This window comes from Betta splendens, chromosome 15 (genome assembly GCF_900634795.4).
Source record: "Betta splendens chromosome 15, fBetSpl5.4, whole genome shotgun sequence".
Taxonomy (NCBI): Eukaryota; Metazoa; Chordata; class Actinopteri; order Anabantiformes; family Osphronemidae; genus Betta; species Betta splendens.
In genome coordinates, this window is record NC_040895.2 from 12414905 (window position 1) to 12435344 (window position 20440).

At 46.3% G+C, this 20440-nt stretch overlaps 1 protein-coding gene across 21 annotated transcripts in view; it reads left to right on the forward strand.

Annotated features, from left to right (window-relative positions):
- LOC114870627 (calcium-activated potassium channel subunit alpha-1) overlaps positions 1 to 18626 on the forward strand; it is a 92223-nt gene extending 73597 nt beyond the window's left edge. For 10 of the 21 annotated variants that reach the window (XM_029175509.3, XM_029175514.3, XM_029175519.3 and 7 more), the window contains 11 exons: positions 1405 to 1531; positions 2396 to 2620; positions 3097 to 3289; positions 6242 to 6355; positions 7616 to 7699; positions 9196 to 9326; positions 10637 to 10831; positions 11237 to 11355; positions 11445 to 11669; positions 12733 to 12761; positions 14471 to 18626. In XM_029175509.3, coding sequence (XP_029031342.1) covers positions 1405 to 1531; positions 2396 to 2620; positions 3097 to 3289; positions 6242 to 6355; positions 7616 to 7699; positions 9196 to 9326; positions 10637 to 10831; positions 11237 to 11355; positions 11445 to 11669; positions 12733 to 12761; positions 14471 to 14622 — 1594 coding nt within the window. In that variant the 3' untranslated portion in view covers positions 14623 to 18626. The remainder of the gene's footprint in view (positions 1 to 1404; positions 1532 to 2395; positions 2621 to 3096; positions 3290 to 6241; positions 6356 to 7615; positions 7700 to 9195; positions 9327 to 10636; positions 10832 to 11236; positions 11356 to 11444; positions 11670 to 12732; positions 12762 to 14470) is intronic. The other 11 variants (XM_055502409.1, XM_029175533.3, XM_041067588.2 and 8 more) reach the window with 3 other exon arrangements.
- Positions 18627 to 20440: the final 1814 nt, after the last annotated feature.

Consider the following 20440-nt stretch of genomic DNA (forward strand, 5'->3'; position numbering starts at 1 on the left):
GTAGTGAGCCAGACGCTGGGGTGAGGCTTGTTTAAAGGGAAATATTTGTCCTATATAAAAGTGCATCCGGCAAATATGCAGCCCAGGAAACTCTTTGTTGTGGAATTAGCAACGATTTCTTGGTGAAATGTAAAAACTACATATTTTGCAATTTCAATGGAAAGGTTGACATTTAATCAAAGCCTGCATCAAAGCTGACCTATCTATAGTACGGCTGCCTAATTGATTTTCCCAGTCACCCGCCTGACGCGTCACTGCACTAACGAGCCGCGTCGCCGCCGCCGCATCAACACCGTCTCCGCGAACCCGCTCGTGACGGGTCATGACTGACGACAACGCATCGGCTCAGCTGAAGACGTCGGCGTCGTCAGCGGCTGACGTCCCCCGGGCGCGGCGTCGCGTCTGCTCTCCCCGAGCCTCGCGCCGGGATCAACCGGCGGCAGAGAGGAGGCGGGGGAGGGGGCGGGGGTGAGGCGCGTAGGCCCCGTGACAGGCTGCCAGTCACGCCGCTGACAACTCTGTGAAAGATAGCTGTCTTGGCGGAGAGAGGTGGAGCGGCAGCCCGCTCGCATGCGCCAGTCAGCAGCCCCTGCGTGGAGGCGAGCCGAGCCGAGCTTGAAGTGACGGGGGATGTGGGGGAGAGATGGGGGGGGGGGGGGGGGGGGGTTGATTGGCGCAACACGCTGCTCGGGATGAAAGATTCAGGCTGAGTGTAAAAACACTAAATGCTGTCAGTGTTATTATCACCTGCACTAACTGATGGAGGGGGAAAGGGGAGGAAAGGGGTTTGGGGCGAGAAGGTGGCTAATTGACAGCTTTTTTTTTTTTTTTTTTTTTTTAACTTTCTCTCTTCTGGCGATGGCATGCAACCCAAATGCCGGCTGAAGGGAGAGAACACATCAGAGGCCTGTCAGCGAATGACAGTGTTGATAGAGGATCGAGAGCGCGATACTGAGAGAGATGTATGTCAAATTCATGAGATGTTTTCTCCCATATTACCCGAACGTCTGTCTCTCCGCAGTTTCCTGGAGTCAGCGCGGTGCCGCTTTAAGCCACCATTTTATTAACTGTAAATGATTCACATTTGCATTGCCGTCGAGTGGAGGCCTCTCACGCTCAGTGTTACGCGGGATGAGACCCGGCGGCCGCTGCTGCTCGCTTATGACGCGAATGCAAACATTCATGGCCGTCAGTTGGCAAAGCGAAATGTGACTGGGCAACGCCCTGAAATATTTAGAGCGCGGGAAGTGGCAGCGAGCGTAAAAGCTGGTCATTGGCCGCGTGTTGTTACGGCATTCAGTCGCGTCGCTCCTCCTGCGCGATGACTCGGACGCCTTAACGTCGAGAACGAGGAGCTGATACTGCGTCAGTACAGTCTAACGTGATGTTGCTCTGTCTCCACAGTCGACATGACCCCCTCCTAATTCCTGGCAATGAACAAATAGAGAACATGGACATGAACGTCAAGAGGTATGACTCGACAGGGATGTTTCACTGGTGCCCATCAAAGGAGATTGAGAAAGTCATCCTGGTGAGTGTAACCGTGCGCCCGCAGTCCTCTAGTGATAAAGGCCGTAAACGTAATGCGACCGAAAGGCCCCCCCTGCTGTGCAGCAACGCTATCACATACTAATGTGTACTGATATTTCTCTCACTGCCTCTCTGTTGTTCCAAGGTGAGTTCACTGTTTTTTCTGTATGAAAGGATCTGGGACGAGCGCCTCAACACTAAGCATGTGTTTGCTCACACGCTCCAACCAGGCAGTTTGTAAGCATTTAGGTTGTTGAGCCGCTTGGGCTGAGTTGTACCTGTCAATTAAAAAAAAAAAAGGAAGAAAACGCACATTCCTTTATACAGTTGTTCCTTAAACAGCAGCGTCTTAGACCTTCATTTGAGTTCACAGGGTGAAGTGCAGCCAAACGTGCTGTGGTTGATCATTTCTAAGCACAAACCATCGATGCTCTTACACTTTGGCCGCGTGTATAGAGACACATGGTGCAGTGTGCGACATGTTGTTAAAGCAGTGCAGTATTTTTCATGTGGTTTATGACTAGTCTCATTTTATGGCCCTAAAATCTTACAAACTGCATTTTCAGCCTGAAAAAAATAACAATGATAATATTTGTCTCTGTTTGGTCCAATTTCTGTTTCCGTTTATATAAAAACATGTTGTATATATTTGATATATACTGTATGAGTTTTTATTGATTGTCTTGACACCCTTGGTTAGATTTGTTGTGGGTTTCTGAGACTAAACTCTGAACAGTGCATTCTTCCCTCATTTCTCTTCTGTAAATGTGTGCTTGCCTCCTCCGCTCTTCTCTTGTATTCCCACTTGTACCTTTCTTTAACGCCTTTCTCTCTGCACCCCCCCCCCCCTCTCTGTCACCCGCAGACCCGGAGTGAAGCCTCCATGACTGTACTGAGTGGCCATGTAGTGGTCTGTATATTTGGGGATGGCACGTCCGCTTTAGTGGGGCTGCGAAACCTGGTGATGCCTTTAAGAGCCAGCAACTTCCATTACCATGAGCTAAAGCCCATTGTTTTCGTGGGCTCTCTGGATTACCTGCGCAGAGAGTGGGAGACTTTGCACAACTTCCCCAAGGTCTCCATCTTACCTGTGAGTGTGCCACACACGCCGCGTGCAGCGTCCCGGGCTCGGGTTGAACCCGCAGGATGCTTGTATGAGGGGCTGTCACTCTGATCCGATCGGACCGCGTACAGTAGCTGGATAGAGCCATCACTCAGAGCCGTGGCACGTCCTGTATAAAGTGGGAGCTCGCGCGTTGCAGCCGCGGTGCCCGTCACAGACGGCGCGGCCTGCTGCCTCCGAGCTTGTTAGGCCCGGCTCCTCCGATGAATCCCAAGCACAGCCCTCAGCGGCGCCGGGCCCTTAGATTAGCCCACGCCTCTGATTCTCCAACGCCCAGTTAGATCAGTAGAATGTCATCGCCTCGAAACTACAATACTTGTTAACTAATTTCCCAAAGCTCCACTCTGCTCTCTTCTTACGTTTGTTTTTCTCCCCCCCATGTGTGTCTGCTCTCCACGTTCTGCCTCCTCTCCCTCTCTCCCTCTGTTCTCCTCACCCTGAAGGGTACACCATTAAGTCGGGCAGATTTAAGGGCTGTCAACATCAACCTCTGCGACATGTGCGTAATACTGTCAGCCAATCAGAACAATATCGAAGATGCCTCACTGCAGGATAAGGAGTGCATCTTGGCATCGCTCAACATCAAATCTATGCAGTTTGATGACAGCATCGGGGTCTTGCAGGCTAATTCCCAAGGTAAGGAGCGTCCTACTCAACTCCATGTACGAAGCTGCCCAAGGGGGACAGGTTGTGGCAGGGGAGGGAGGGAAATGGAGACAGGGAGCGAAACGAGAGGGGCATAGGCTGGATGTACTGTAAGCACACTCATTTTGTTCCGTTCCCTTAATTGAAATACTCTGTTCAAGTTTGTCATAATTGGCTTTTATAAACAGACTTTAGTGTAACTCCTGAAAAAAAGCACCGCGTTGATTGCTCCATCAAGCCTTTGAAGAGTGTTTACTCCACATAATTTTCAGATGATTTCAGTCCTCTTCCTGGTAATTACATGCTGCTAAACCTCCTTGATAATACTTTTTAATGATGTAATCAACATGACTGTGTCATTTGATTGTTGTTCCCCCTGATCTGGTGTCTGGCAGATTGTCTGGAACAGATTGTTGATGTTTGCAGACAAACACATGAACCTGGCATCCCATCAGGCCTCATCATCATTAAGCAGCGAGTACAAATCACCAGGCAGGCCAATTCAGCTGCTCCTCATTAGTCACGACAAAACAGCGACACGTGCACCTCCGCGTCGGAATACGCGCACACACACACCCACGCACACACACACACACACTAATGGAACCTCCCAGTACACATCCACATCAGGTAATCCTCCGTCTATGATGAGGCTGGAAGACGCGGGCTGCCCCGAGCACACTGCTATTTATTGTAGTGGCATCGCGGTGATTGTTGTAAATACAAATCAAAGTTGAAGGTCCGGGAGGCCATTATTTTTTAGTGCAGAGCACTTCCACATGTTTTAGGAGAATGCCAATGCTGTTATTTCTCCGGCCGTGAGTGAGTGATGCGCTGTCAATAGCGGAGCCGCGGAGGAACAGTGAGAAGAGGGTAAATCTGAGAGCAGCAGCTCTGGGGAGCACTATTCACAGAAAGCTACCACAATATGAAAACCCAGCGGCCTCTGTGCCCTCCCAGGGTCGATGCATGGAGCCTATTGTCATCAATAATTGGGTCTTACATCAAGCGCCCATTTCAGTGATAAATACTTCACTTTGGAAAACACACGTGCACGCCACAACGACACGCGCTCATGCATGCACGAGGAGGCCCCGGCGCCGCTATTGTATCATAGGTATTGCTTTGGGGATTCTTTCCTCCTAGCGATGCTCCCATTCAGACGCCGCCTGCGGAATTTAAAACAAGAAGGTGCAAATGAATAAATAAACACGCGCCCTCCTGGGGGAGAGCTTCTCACGTCTGCTGTAGCGTGTAGTTAACCACCGAGCACGGCCGTGCCCGGGGGGGCTGCGGGGATGAGGGGGCGTGTAACCCAGATCCCACTTATTGTTCGCTGTAGCTCAGGCACAGACAAGGTTACGCGGCCTTGGAGCAGCAGCAGCTCTGAGACGGGACAGTAATTTAAATTTCTACCATTTAATGTTCTGTACCATTTAATAAGAGTAGTGACTGTTTCCGTGTGAAGCATCTCTACGGAGCATCAGAGAGCTCCTTTGGTTTCATGTCTGCTCAGCAGCAGCTCCGTCGCGGACCTTTCTGCCGTGCACACACCACACGCGGCGGTGGATGCTCCACCACGGTGCCATGTTCGCTATGATACACCCAACAGCAGCGTCTCAGAGCCAGCCTCTAAAAAAAACCCTCCCTGTCACTCTCCGGCGGAGTAAACATCATCCTTTACGGACATCGACAAAATGATGTTCGCTCTGTCTGCGCCGGCGCTCCCCACTTGACTCAGAGTGTCAAGGCTCTGCTATTTCCAAGCTCAATAATTGGTATAACAAGAGTCATGATTATCCATGCTTCAGTTCAGCGCGCGCTTCCTGCCGTCGACTAAACTATTTGGTGTCTGTGCCGCTACAAAAGGCTGGGAGATCTCTTTTGTAATGTAAGCAGCTCATTGAGTTTCCTGACGGGGACGGCGTCGACACACACACGCACACACACGCACACACGCACGCACACACACGCACACACGTAGAGGATCTGCAATCCTTTTAAAACTTTGTGACCTGAATATATTCCCTGCATTATGTTTCCTTGGTGGTGGCGTTTTGCTGTAGTCAGCACTAAATGATGGATGTCAAAACACAGTTAATGCATTATGCATATAGCATTACAGATTTAAGGCGTTTACTTGTCACTTTGAGGAAATGCAAAAATGTGAAGTCATGTGAATTCATACTCCTGTCACTAGCACTTGTATTTCATGGTTCTCAGCCATTTCCCATAAAAGGTTTCAGGATCCACTTCACCTATTTTATCGTAACAAAATGAACAACATATAAAATTGATGTCTGCCTGTTGATGGAGGGACGTGAATGCTAAATATGCCTTAGCTGACCCCTAAAAGCACCAACGCCGTATCCACACTGCAACTTTCAGGCAGGCGCCTCGTTCACTTAGCGTAGTCCTCCCTTTTCCCATCTTTACTCTGTCAATCTGCACATAAGAGTGACACAAAGTGAACATCAACGACTTGTGTGAGCTGTGCTGCGTGAGCTGAACGTGCACCATTGTGATGGGGCTGAAACCACTTCCATGATTGCATTGTTAGTTACTTTCATACAAAGGCGATGCACAGCGATGCACAGCCAAACCCAGACGGCAAACATTCACATCAGGACGAGACCAAGGTAGCATCAGAGACCTTATTACCCTAAACAAGCATTTAACAAGGGTTTGACAGGAAGCCAGAGGAATATTTTGTCACTACATACTGGATTCTTTCCTGCACAAGATTGGCCAGAGGCAAAGCGACTTCAAAAGCGAAGCAGTTTCAGTACTTTAGGTACTGCACATCTTCTCCAATGATTTGTGGGTAAATTAACGATGCTAGGAGGAAAGAACGCGTTCCCCTCTCGTTTGTTTCTCTACCTTTCTTCCCTGTCGTGTTTACTATTCGCTGATGTGCTCGGCGCTTTCATTTCCTGTTTTCAGGTTTCACGCCTCCTGGAATGGACAGGTCATCTCCAGACAGCAGTCCAGTACATAGCTTTGTGCGCCAGGCTTCCGTCACCACTGGATCCAACATCCCCATAATCACAGAACTAGGTAAAGCCTTTTCTGCATTCCTGTATGTCACACCCAGAAATCTCAGATCAACTCATTATTCATTCGCAGACATACTGTAGATAATCCAAGACTTGGACATTGCGCTCCTAAACAAAAGTTCCAGCACATTCGAGGTCAAACGGACTTCTGGAATGTGTGATGTGGACTTTTTGCTTGCTCTCATAGTGTTGGTAGCTTTTCCCGTCTCAGATTCATATTCATACAGTGTGTGAGTTACTGGCTTTGGCTTAGTACAGGGACCGGAGGGGGAGCTTGGCTCCGAGGACAATGTGGACCACTGTGCTGAGAGTTGAAGATGTCAGACAGGCATTTTTAGGGATAAAGCAACATATCTTGCAATTTGTCCTCTAATGCACAAGAGAAATTCAGCCTGATGTACTGTAGAGGGTGAGAGAGGGAGAAAAGGAAAGAGAGTGAAAAGATAGAGGAAAAACTGCCTTGGTTGCAAAATGGGTCCATTTATTAATAACAATGGCAGTGGCTGTATTCCCACTGGTGGTGGGGACTCATGAAAGTTTTAGATCTCTGAGGGGCCTTCTAAAGCACCAGAGACTGGCTACTCTGTCTCCCCTGACCCAATTAGGGAGCAACGGAGCATGAGGCTAGCTAAGAAAAGGCCAAAAAGAGAAAGGAGCCACCTAATGCTACTTGTAACCGGGCCAGCCATTACCTGCAGAGAGGCTCCGCTATCAGACTGCTGACTGCATATGTAATCACCGGAGCTCCACGCCGGCTTCCGCCGCGGCCTGGAAGGTTGGAGGCTCCAGCGCGGGCGAACTTCACGGCTACGGCAGCGAGAGCCCGGCGGCGGGCGCCGCAGCGTGGCTCCGGGAGCCGCGTGCTCTAATTGCATTGTCACATGCCCGGTTTCCGACGCCAGGAGCAGATTAAAGTCGAGCCGAGACCTACTGTAAAGACGGAGCAGCGTGATCTCATTAGCTGCGTCGTGGGTGAAGGCGGCGCCTTCGCGGATGAGGTCTTGTTTATCCCATTGCGTGTCGTACCGTGAATAGAAATGCTGTTGTTGTAGGGGTGGTATGGCGCCATGACAGCTCCGCCTTTGTTTCCACTCTAATCCAGGGCGATTTGCTTCCAGATACCGGACGAGCATGAACGCCTCGCGTTAATTCCGCAGTTGACAGCAGTAGTGTGAGACAGCGAAATGCCTTCATTGCCGTCTTTGAAACTGTTTCAATAACAACACCATTTCTCCTCTCTACACTGCCTCATCGCCATTAGCTAAACCTGGCAAACTACTGCCATTGGTTTCACTCAGTCAGGAAAAAAAAAGTGGAACCAACATACAAATGATAACAGAGCTGGGTAAGCTGAGCCTTTGTCCTCTGCTGCCGTTCGTTCGTTCGCTCACGCCGCCGCCCGGCTCTCCATCAGCTTGTCTTGATTTATCTGGCTGCAGTCAAGGCCCTCACTGCTCCCATGGCTTCACTTTAAACACATTTTTATTCCTCGTCCTGGTTGAAATTGACTGTCTTGTTTTGGCCCCTTTTTAATGATTTTTCTCTTTTCGGGGTGTTTTTTTTTCTCCTCCAGTTGCATTTGAGAGCATCGCTGGGGCCTTTGATCATGCTCAGTCTGTCCTTGTGGCTGTTTTCATAGCAACACCCAAACCCCCCGCTCCCCACCATCACCACCCTACACACACACACACACACACACACACACGCACACACCACCCACCCAATCAACCCCCTGACTCTTTCGGCCGAGGCCCTTTCGCACCAGCCTCTTGTCTCTTTGACTGACATTTCTGTTCCACAGCACACAGGAAGCCTGGGAAGAAATCAGATTTCAAAAACAAAAAATCTCAAGATCAAAACATCTTTTAAGTTGTTTATTTATTTTTAAAATGTATTTTATGGTTTCTTTTTTTCTCCTCCAGACCATATCTCTAAACCTCAGATATTGGAGGAGTCAAACAAAAGCTTATGTGATGGTTTGATTCAAATTCCTTTAAAGTGATGCTTGTTTATAGGCCCTTCAGATTCCACTAGTAGCACATGAGGGAAAACATCAGCAGTAAAGGCTTTTTCTATAAAATGTGTTACCTCGCTTTAATTTACCTTGCAGGGTTCAGGTAAATATTTATGCTGTATCTCTCTGAAGGTGATGATGTGACAAACACATTAATCAAGGAAAATGTGGAAATACATGGCATGACTTTACAAATGCATGGTTTTCTTCTGTGATGCAGTAGCCATTGTTGAAGTCACGTTTTCACCATATTTACCAGATATCAAGAAAAAACGCGCATGGTCTTTTTTCTTATTCCATCAAATAGTTTGAGGATGGAGAATAAATGATTTAAGACCAAGACTTCTACAATGGTTATCAGTGTGTATGAAGAAGTTTTCCTGAACTTGTGCTTTGTCTAAGAATGGAAAATGCACCCTGCATGTGCCATACTGATAGATAGATAATCTAAGATACCAGAATATTATTAATTAGATCCAAAACACGCTACTGTTACTAAGCAATTAAATTAAATTTTAAGAAAAAATACAATTCAGTTTAAATGTGATATTGTGATTATAGACAAGTTTCTGTTGAATTGTGTGATTAAAATGAAGAGCTGCTGTACAAACAGTACAGTGGAAGCTAAATATAATGTGCACATAATGTTACATTATATGGCTCAGACCCTGGATCTATACTCGACATTCATATAGATTAAATAAATCGACTTTTAGTAACTACATCTCCCTGTAGCTCTCAGGTGTGTTGGTGTTTGTACCGGTGTTTGGCTTCTACTTGTGCTTCACAGCGACTCGCTCTAACTCAGCTGTGTTTCCTGCTCCCAGTGAACGACTCAAACGTTCAGTTCCTGGACCAAGATGATGATGACGACCCCGACACAGAGCTGTACCTCACTCAGCCCTTCGCCTGCGGCACTGCCTTCGCTGTCAGTGTACTCGACTCCCTGATGAGCGCAGTGAGTTCCTCAAACGCACACAGCACACCCGGCTTTTCCGTTTCATCTCGACATCGCTTTTTAAAATTCGACATTTGAATGCATGGTATTATTTTGGTTTTCCGATTTTTTTTTGGTGTGCATATTAATTTAGGTGTACACGCTTTCAAGAAGCCAAAAATGATGCAATTTCATTAAGTGGCAGAAGGTGTTGGGTAACAATTGCATGTTGTTGCAATTGTGAAACCTCCACAATGAGGGAAACAGAGAGTGAACCAGACAAAAATGGATTTTGGCTTTAGTAGTGGCCCTAAATCTAGTAAATGATGCAAATATAAATACACGATATGTAACGCTGCATATAATCTCGTGCTTTTCTGTTAGACAGCCCCACGGACAACAAAGGGAAGATTCCTGGTATCACTTCTCATCTTAAGTATTAGAAATCCAAGTTTCAGGGGCCTCATTAGATCTGGTAACCAAGTAAGCGTTGAGGGTTAGCGTCACGTGACGGCAGCGACTCGAGCTCGGAACAAGCCAAAGAATCCTTCTTTCATCTTCTGACAATGTCATCGCTGCTCTGGAGATAAGATCAGTGAGGTGGTAGAGGAAAAAAAGCCCCTCTGCTCTGTTTGACGTTTCTGCTCTGCGTCCTCATCACCAACTGTGCCCCCCCCCTTTTGGTGCCGTGATGGCTTAATTCCAGCAGCCCTCTTGGTGAGCGAGGGGTTAGAGGGGAGCGCAGCGCGGGCGTCAGCTGTAGTCTGGTGCCGGTCAGAGGTGAAGCCAGCTAATGGACAGTGCTCATCCATCATGAGGCTCTGTAGGCCTGTCAGGGGCCCGGAGAGGGGAGCTGCCACTCCGGCTCGGCCGCCAAGTGACATCGTCTGTCCTCACACGGAGCAAAAGCAGGTTCTGATCGGCTTGAAGGACAAGAGGAGCTGACACCCGCGGAGCCGGCTCAGATCGCTTCACAGGGGAGGGTGGACATCAAGTGTGTCGTTTTCACATGAAGCGCTACGTGTCCCAACTGGACAGACGTGTTTTAGAGTTATTAATTAACTGGATTAATATTAAATATATTTATATTAAAAGATTTTTAGAAAATTGTGTTTTAGAGGGTGGCAAAATTCTCATGTAAACAAATATAATAAACTGCTTAATATCACATTCATCAGCAGTTTGACCATGCAAGCCTTTGTTTCTGCTTCAGATGACTGCTCTGACCATGCGCCGGCTCCTCGCTCCCTCGTGTTGGTTCCCAGCCGTGCTTTCTGCCACCTCACCACTCGCGTCTGCTCACACATACGCACCCTCTCTTATCTCCCCAGACATACTTCAACGATAATATCCTCACGCTGATCCGGACGCTGGTTACAGGGGGAGCCACACCAGAGCTGGAGGCTCTGTTGGCCGAGGAGAACGCTCTGAGAGGCGGCTACAGCACTCCGCAGACACTAGCCAACAGAGACAGGTGTCGCGTTGCCCAGCTGGCCCTCTACGACGGGCCCTTCGCCGACTTGGGGGTAAGCGGATGTTTAAGTGGAGATGACACGTTTTGGCACCACCCAGCAGCATTCATCTGTTCACCTCCGCTCCTCGCGGGCCCTAATCGGATGCGAAGAACGGCGGCGTCACGTAAAGCCGGCCTCTGTGGGCGGAGAGCGATCGGCGCCGGGGAGAGAACAATGAGCGCCCTCAAAACAGTTCTAGGCTTAACTGGTTCCAACATTGTTCAAAGTACGCTTGGGTTGTGCGATACAGAACTTCCGACGATGAAGTGAATTTGTTTTCTCTTTGGCGAATTAAGGCGTGAAGTAAAAACACCGCTGATGGTTCCAACAGTTTCCGCTTCACCCTCAGCTTTGCAGAAACCTGGAACACTGAGAGCATCAAGGCTCATTTACTGATGGTGTCTTGTTGTTCTTCAGGACGGCGGCTGCTACGGAGACTTATTCTGTAAAGCACTGAAGACCTACAACATGCTGTGTTTTGGGATCTACAGACTACGAGACGCTCATCTCAGTGCACCGAGCCAGTGTACAAAAAGGTACGATACTGTATGACGTTTACAGTAAACAACTACAATTAAACCTGCATATCCTATTCATATTTAATGATTGTCTGATTCTTGGGCAGATACGTGATCACAAACCCGCCGTACGAGTTTGAGCTGGTGCCCACAGACCTGATCTTCTGCCTCATGCAGTTCGACCACAACGCAGGCCAGTCCCGGACGAGCTTGTCCCACTCTTCCCATTCCTCCCATTCCTCTAGCAAAAAGAGCTCCTCCGTGCACTCCATCCCGCCCACCAGCCGGCAGAACCGCAGCAGCAAGACCCGGGAGGCCCGCGATAAACAGAAGTGCGTACACTCAGCGCTTCCAGTCGGGTTCCGGCAGCATGTTTGATGTTTGTACCAGACCCGCGTTGTGTAGTCGCATGTGTTTGTGTGTGTGACACAAGCACTGATCAAATCTGTGTATTGTATGCGTGTGTGTGTGTGTGTGTGTGTATTGTATGCGTGCGTGCGTGCGTGCGTGCGTGCGTGTGTGTGTTTGTGGTTTGCTTTGTTTGTGTGCTTTGTGCTCTGCGCACAGTGCTTGTGCGTTCGCCTCATCATCATCCGCATGCGGTCTTCATTGTCACATCACGGCAAACATTACACAGCGCTTAACAAATTGGTGAAATCACTTGTGGAAAGCTGGGCTCGTTTATGACACCGAAAGAGACTCTTTTCCTACAAATGAGGTCGTGGCACTCACTGTAAACAGTGGGGCCACTTGTTTGGATGCCACAGCCCATGCGGCTGGAAACACGCTGACAGTAAATGACCTCAACTACAATCTATGACATAACAGACACCTTCACTACGTTGTTGGCTCTACCTGTGTTGTATCTGTGATATGCAGCTGTTTTGTGTCTGACCCTCTATTTGTGTAGAACAGTAAATAACTGTTGTTTGTTGGATTTTTGTGCACATTGTAGCTCACATGATCACTGCCTCTGGATCATGGACATGGTGTTTTGTGATTCCTGGCTAACGTTACTGATGGATAGATCCTCATGAGCTCATCCCTCATTAGCGATGTTGAGTTTTTCACGCTCCTGTACTGCTTTATCGCATGTCCATGTCCGTAGCTCTTTTTTTAGGAGGCTCCTATTTATATATATGTATATTTGTTCATTTTTGCCAAAACTCCCGTAAACACACAGTCTGATTTAATTGTGTGGGAGAATAAAACAACTAAGATTCTTCTGAAAGCATGCAGATTTGTTACAGAATTTGTAATTAGTAGCTACGCCCTCACTGGTCTAATGCTGCAGTAACCACGTGTTAGCCTTATTTGGACTGGTAGCCATGTCAGTTGTGTATTGACTGTAAATACGACTAACTTATGGTAGATTACCCACTTTTCTTTCTGAAGTGCAACAAGGATGAATAGAATGGGCCAAGGTACGCAAGTTAACGATTCTGCATGACTTAGCAACCTTTACTTGGGGTTTTTATCATAACTATGTCCTCTGTGGATATTGTTATGGCGAGGGGAGTTTGTTTCATTTGTTTCCTTATTCCGTTCTTCAGATGTTGATAAAACCATGCCTCAGTTTAAGTTTTGCTTTCACCTGGAAAGCAAACTGTGTGCTGCTGCTGCTCCTGCCTCCACCCTGCTATGGTTAGGACCATCTCCACGTTGCATGAGACTGAGACGAAAGCCCCCTTCTCCTATGTTTTTACATCAGCTACCTACTCATTTAGTTTTTTTTTCCTCTAGCTGAATCCTTTTTCATATTGTTTCTTTCCGTCATGCATTTTAATGATTTATTTAAACTTGAGACGGTTTGCATTGTGTGAGAGGTCTGTGTGTTTGCACCTTTTCCCTCCTACCGAATGCTATCAGCTGACTGTAGTAGACCCTTACATGTAATATACCTATAAGGAACAGGACGTTATTATTTTACCAGATTATCAAGGTGATGCCCAACTGTACAAGCCTCCAACACAGCTCACATGTAGGTCAGGCTGATTCAAATCCCCCTGATGCAGCCAAATTGCGTACTTCTCCACAGAACTTTAAGAAAGTGTGTCCAGCCCTGTGCCATCGGTCACACCAAGAAAGTGGGAGGTGTGACCAATGTGGGGTCTAAATTAAAGGGGACATGAGTCTGTAAGTCTCCTTCTTGTAACCGTGTGCACCTGATATGGTGGTTTGAGGCGACATCACGAAGTTCACTGTATCAGCAGCAGACTCTGGAGAGAGATGGCAGACATGGCGCTTCACTCCAGGCACAGTTCTGCACATCAAATGCCTGTGCTGTAACACATGGCCCTGCAGCCTTAAGCTTGCTGACACACACACACACACACACACACACACACACACACACACACACACACACACACACACACACACACACACACACACACACACACACACACACACACACACATAGCAAAGTTAAAATTTGATATCATAACTGCACCAAAAAGGAAGTGACACCTTGAATGGCATTACAGATGCCTGTGAAGTGCTGGAAGAGTTTACAAACTTCTGACAGGTGGCAGCCACCTTTCCTCCGAAACGTTCCCCTCAGCCTACTTAACCGTGAAGCTGTGACATACAGTATGCAGCCCTCCAAAGCCAATCTTTCAGCATCACAGTAAAGCTTACTTACTTAATGTAATGTGCCCTAAGGGGAAAGCTCACCCAAATTAGCATTGACCAGCAACACACATCTATACAGTCTATCAATGTATTTGTGACCTATGCAGATCTGTCAGTTGACTACATGGGCATAGTTGCATCTTTACATTGACTCTGTATGTGTAATAAGTAAAAACTGGGTGATTAACAGAATTGTCTTGAGGTATACTGTAAAACAAACATGTCTCAGTATTAATTCTGTGATGAAGCGACAAATGGTGTGCAGTAATTTGGGTGAGCTGACCCCCAGCACTGCAGTAGACGAGCGCCGACCCAGATGCAAGAACAAGCGGACAGCATCACCAAAACAACTCAAAATCCACTGCTAATCACAACGAATGCTGTGCAATTCTGTCACTTAAACTGAGGCAGTATGGTTGCAAATGTTCTCACTCTGCCAACCTTTCGACTAACTCTCTCCCCACCCCCCCCCTTTCCTCTCCTGCCTTGTCCTCTTCAGAAAAGAAATGGTTTACAGATGAACCAGACAATGCCTACCCCCGGAACATTCAGATCAAGCCCATGAGCACCCACATGGCCAACCAAGTCAACCAATACAAATCTACTAGTAGTCTGATTCCACCGATCAGGGAGGTTGAGGACGAGTGCTGAACGCCAGATTTTCCTGCTGACTCATCAGACATCTGTGCTCTCTTTCAAAAGACTTGGACAGAGATGGGCTTTGGAGGAGCAGCGATGACGATGATAACAGGGGTGTTGAAGACTGACACATGTCTCGTCACTCATTCTTCTACTCAAGGGTTGGACAGGAAACCCAAACTGGACAGGACCTCCTATGTGTATACCTTTAATGTTACTTCCATGCTCTTGGACACTGTTTTATTTATTAATGTATCCATAGAGATGTACATAATGACAATCAAATAAGGATTGTACAGCCCCTCCCCCTAGCACTTTTTGGAATTATTTTAAGAGTTGACAAAAAAAAAACAACAAAAAAAAGCGTACTTCCTGTAATTCTTCGCAATAGTTCACCTCTTCGCGTGACCGGGCTCCGTGGATGAGGAGGCTGGCGAGAGGAGGATGAGGGTTGCAGCGATGAACTGATCATATCATCTCCCAAAGATCTGCCCGGATGTGTCGCGTCAAACCAGCTGGGTTCATCAGCGTCGTATCTCCTGTCTGCTTCTGTTCTATTTGCACTAAAGCTGAACAACTTTCTTTTGACAGAACTAGAACCATCAGACCCCCCCCCCCCCCCAAGATGATGGAAGGGATGGAAGGTTGCTGGCTTCACAGGCCTGTTCATTTTGTTCTTAGGTTGTCGTATCGTTGCTTACTGGTTGCTACTTCATCGCCGATTTGTCATCTTGCAAAACAGTCTTCTGAAAACTGGCTGGTTGAAAGAGAATCTCGTCCTGACGTCTTTTGCTAATACGTCACATCATGAAGTCTGTCTTTGTCCCGAGCTTCCACCGCATGGTGTGCGCCTGAGCCCCTGTCATAGAGATGCAATGCTTTGGATCAACCTGAATTACACGAAGAGGATGAAACAGCTGATCGTTGTGGTCGTCACCCTGTTAGGTTGTTAGCAATGCTGTGTATTTGAACGAAGGTAGTGGTAAAAACAAAGGTTGGATCCACCAACAACAATATCAAGTTGCCTCATTTAAAAGAAATGAATCTAAACCCCAACTGTGTTTGAGCTGAGCTACCACGAACAGCAGCCACTTCGCTGACGTCAGCGCTTCGTCCTGACATTTGCAGAAGAATTGGGATCAGAAAGAAAGAGTGGTGTCGTTTTTGAATGTTTTGTCTGTAAAAAAAAAACAAAAGTTTATGTCGGAGGAACGAAATGCCACATATTGCGCAAAAGTGGGCATGGATGGGCCCTCCTCTGATCGGAGCCGCTGCCTGGCACGGTTGGCGCAGGGGCAGTGAAAGTGCTTGGATGTTCTCTGCGGCCAATCCGGATGTCACGTGTCTCAAAACTCTCAGGAGCGAAGCGGCCGCGTTCGGGCCCCGAACGTGGGGAAGCGCTCAAACGCAGTTGGGTGTACAGGCAACGACGCCACAGACCGCTGAGAGCCTTCGCGCTGGTCTGTGTGCGGCTTGGGTGTGTTTTGCACATATTTAGGCAACTGGTGGATCCAAATCTAGCCGTGATCACAGAATATAACAGAAATTGAGGTGGTAGCCTTGCACTTCATGCAAATATATAGTCAGATTTATACATTTGAACATAATTATTTTGTATTCATGAGCATATTCAATTTGTACTTATTTTTCTAGACAAGGAAAAAAGTATTATACTGTAGTTGACGAAAAAAACCTCCATCAATATATTTAACAACAACCACATATCACAGAATTCTGCGTTGGACTATGTAACACATCATACTAAACATATGGCATATTTGTATCATTCTGCCCCCTCTTTAATGACTGCGTTGCTCTGGAGCTATTAAAGCTTAGACTAGCTCGCATTGTGAAAGCACCATCTTCAGCCTGGCAGCTCGGCTCTGTTAAGTGCTCGTAGAAGGCAATTAAAGTCATCTGAAGCGTCTGTTGGTTGCGCAGATGAATAAAAAAAAACATGCAGGCGGAAGAATAGGTGTAAGGAAGGAATTATTTATTGGATTGATGCTGGAGCAGGTCAAAGTGGTAATAATAATGAGAGGATCCTGCTGTGTGTAGGCCAGAACTGAACGACCTGCATTAGATGTGTTTGACCTAAATTAGGTCTCTAGAAGGAGAGTTTGTACACTGCTGGTTTTGATGGGGAGACACTGTCTGATTCTAGCAGTGCTGGTTCTCTATAGTTGGTAAAGGAAAAAATTTAATTAAAAAAAATCAAATATGGAAAACAACATAATATTGTGCTAAATATGTTTGTGTAAATTCAACCCATTATATAGATCACGTTTCTTTCTCAAACTAAACAATCTGAGCTTCGATGTCCGTCTATTGGGTGTGGTACAACTATACTGAAGCCTCATACACATTGTCCTGAAGTGAACTTTTTGAAATGTGATTACATCGTTGTCACACTTTGTAGCAGATAGATTTCTTTTCAGAGAATACGTGAGTAAAATGTATGTAATAATTGGGTTGTTAACGGCATACTCGCTAGCCTGATCAATAAGGAAATATGAATATTTGATAATGGCAATTACTCATTATATATAGAATCGACAAGCTGATTGTTACATAGAGAAAAAAAAAGACTAATGCGTTTTACTGGTAATGAAAGAGCCTGGATTCTTGCCGGAGACTATTCACATACTGATGGAAGTCAGGGCGGAATATGATCTAGACTGGTAGCACCAATTCAGCATAGGTTATGAGAAGAGACAACGTCCTTAACTGTCTTTATGGTACGACGGGGTTTACATTCCATTTTGTCAGCTCATCATTATCCGTCACAGTCTGTCACAACTGCTTCTTTGTTTACAGAGTTTTTTTGTTTTTAGTTACTTAAACATCAGAAATAAAACAGAACATGCTGCAGACTAGCATTAGCATTAGCATCACAAAGCAATGCACCATTTGTTTCCATTACACTTGATTACTGTGCTTTTTTTCTACCTGAACACTCATTGTGCAGCTCATTCAGGTCGGCATTATTCACAACACTGGACCGAGGCGTCTCTGCGTTCTACACCTTGTCATACGTCTCTGTTAGCTGTTCTAGGTCTTTGCATTGTATACCTCTAAGGTTTTAGAGTGCTTTTGAAGTGCCATGAAGAATTTAGTTGAGCAAGCATCCTTCAGTCATTCAGGGACCCGGGCTCGCTTTGAAGCGGCCCGGTCCCACTGTTTTCCACTGTGAGAGCGGTGTCTTGTACTGGCGTGGGGAACATCCAAGCCATCAATGCCCCCATGCCAGTATAGTGCCAGGCGGCACAGGAAGGTCACGAGGAGGGCCCACACCAAGTCCCACTATAGCGACAAGTGGCATCTGGGAGGCCTGAGTGGGCTGCAGGGGGCCTCGGGTCAAAGCACCCGCCTCTGCTGCGTGCTTAGTTACAGGTTCGTGTCATGTAGTATAGCCACATATGGATGACTGAAAGATGCACATAGAGGCTCACGCCTGTAACATCACGTGTTGTTTGTCCACTGATCAAATCAAAGACTCCAATGCATCATACTGTACCTTACTGTTATAGTATGCTGCATTATTTTTGTTAATCTATTTTTTGCTGTAGAGTATGGATATAATAATTTATTTGCTGGGAACTGTAACAGATAATATAATATGATATAAAATATTTATGGGGAGGGGAGGTGGGTCACAAGTCTTAATAATACTTTACAATTGCATTCAGCACTGCAATTTGTTGATTTCTCGGCTGCCTGTCCGTTCAGGAAGAATTCAGGACATTGCTCTCGCGTATCATACGTAGATTCGTCGGCACATCGTCATTGCATCAAAGCAAAGTATGACATAGCAGTCTAATTAGTTTGGATGTGTACTAGGTGTGATGGCTAAATGGATTATTTGATGGTGCTGAGTTGATCTACCTGACTCTGTCAAATATAATCTGCTGATAAATATACTGTCTTGTACAAAAGGTTTGTACATAGATTGTACATGGTTTCTTTTTGTATTTTCTCAAATTAAAATGGATGTATTTGTGTTCGAAAACTGCAAATGTGTTCCTTCTCTGTTCTTGTTATATTCTCGAATTGTATAATATTAATTCATCAACACATGCCTGTATTTTTGTACAGATACAGTATGCTGCAGAGGTGCTGCCTTTTTGACGATATAATATAGTATGACACTTTTTTTCATCGCATTTTATGACATTCTATTGATTTATGACATTTCTATTGCCACAGTGGGTGAAAATACATGCTGTTCCTGTGGCTCAGTGCATTTGCTCTTTGCGCTCCCTGGGTTCGAATCCCAGCTTGGACAGTTTTAAAGTAATGTTTGCTGCCACCAACGCAAATCTAAAATGGTTTTATTGTAGATTTCAAACCATGACACTTTTTCTTGACCCACTTTAATATGACCTATTTTATATCATTGATGAGTCATACCACAAACTTGGCAAATAATAATAATGAGCTGTTTCTGAGGATCAGTAATTTGACAATTAACACTTTGCAGTTAGAGGCCTGGGCTCAAATTCTGGCTTGAATAGATTTTATAGTTATGTTGCGATATCACCCCCAGTTTTATTGCAGACTTCATAACATACTACTGTATGATTCCTCTCTCTTTCTATTTCATATACTATGAAAGTTATTTCACCACATACAGTAGTGTACTGATAGTGTGAATAGTGTATTGATAGAGCATTGGCCTTGGAGGCAGAAGATCCCCTCCTCTGTCACCAGATGTGTCCTTACCGTTTCACGCTAGCTGCCAAATGCAAAGGTAATTGGTCAAAATGCAAAGGTAAATTTACCACACAACTGTGATCAATAAAGATGAATGAATTGTGAATTATAGCACCCTTTTCACCACATACTATACTATGACTATTTGTTCGACAACATACTATACTAGGACACTATATCATCACAGACTATACTATGACCTTTTGTTGACAACATACTACAGTACCTTTACTGACATACTATTAGCTGCTCCATCACTTTCACCTGTCATACTGTCAATCAACAAGGATTCACGGTGATGGGTGGGAATAGCATTGGAATTGCATTCTGCCCTTATTGGCTCATATATCTCTTCACAGAGACGGTGACAGTGGATGAGCAGAGGACATCAGGCCAGGTATCGTGTCTTCCTGTCATGTCAGCTCTGTGAACGTAGCAGCATCTTACTGTGGATTATGTTTATAGATACAGTTATTCCAAGAATAAAATATATTCCTCTTTCTCTTAATCCTTTTCCACCTGCTGGAGCTTTAGCATGTTTGAACTTGGACAGCGATTAGCACGTCATTAGCCAGAGTCAAAGTTAAGGGATTTGAACCTTTATGTAATGCTGCAATTTTCTAACTGATACAGTGTCAAGGGTGCTGAGATACCTCCTGAGAAGCCTTCAAACATCACATTCTGCAGCGCGGTGATGAGGCAGGATGACTTCTCAACCACCCACTTCTTCCTCGTATCTAGAAATCAGCGGACAACTCGTAGGTCTCTGGGCTCCTCCTCCCTGCTCCTCGGCTGAAGTGTGCAATTTCACACTCCGGCGTCAAACGGCCGGTCAGAAGGAGAATGTATGACCCACCCTGGCATTTGTCCTCATTTCTCTCTCAAATGTGCAAACACTATTACCCTTGGGTTATCTTAAGTGGCACGGTGAAGACTCTCAGCCCGTCCTCGCCAGACGCGCCATCAAAACACGACAAGCAGCGGCGGGTGCAGAGCGGGGGGCTAGAGACACACCAAGGCAGGAGGGGGGAAAAAAGCCATGGAAATGGAGCAGATGTTTGCGCGGCTGCTGATTTGTGGTCCGATAAGGGCGCTACACAGGCAGCTGGAATTGATG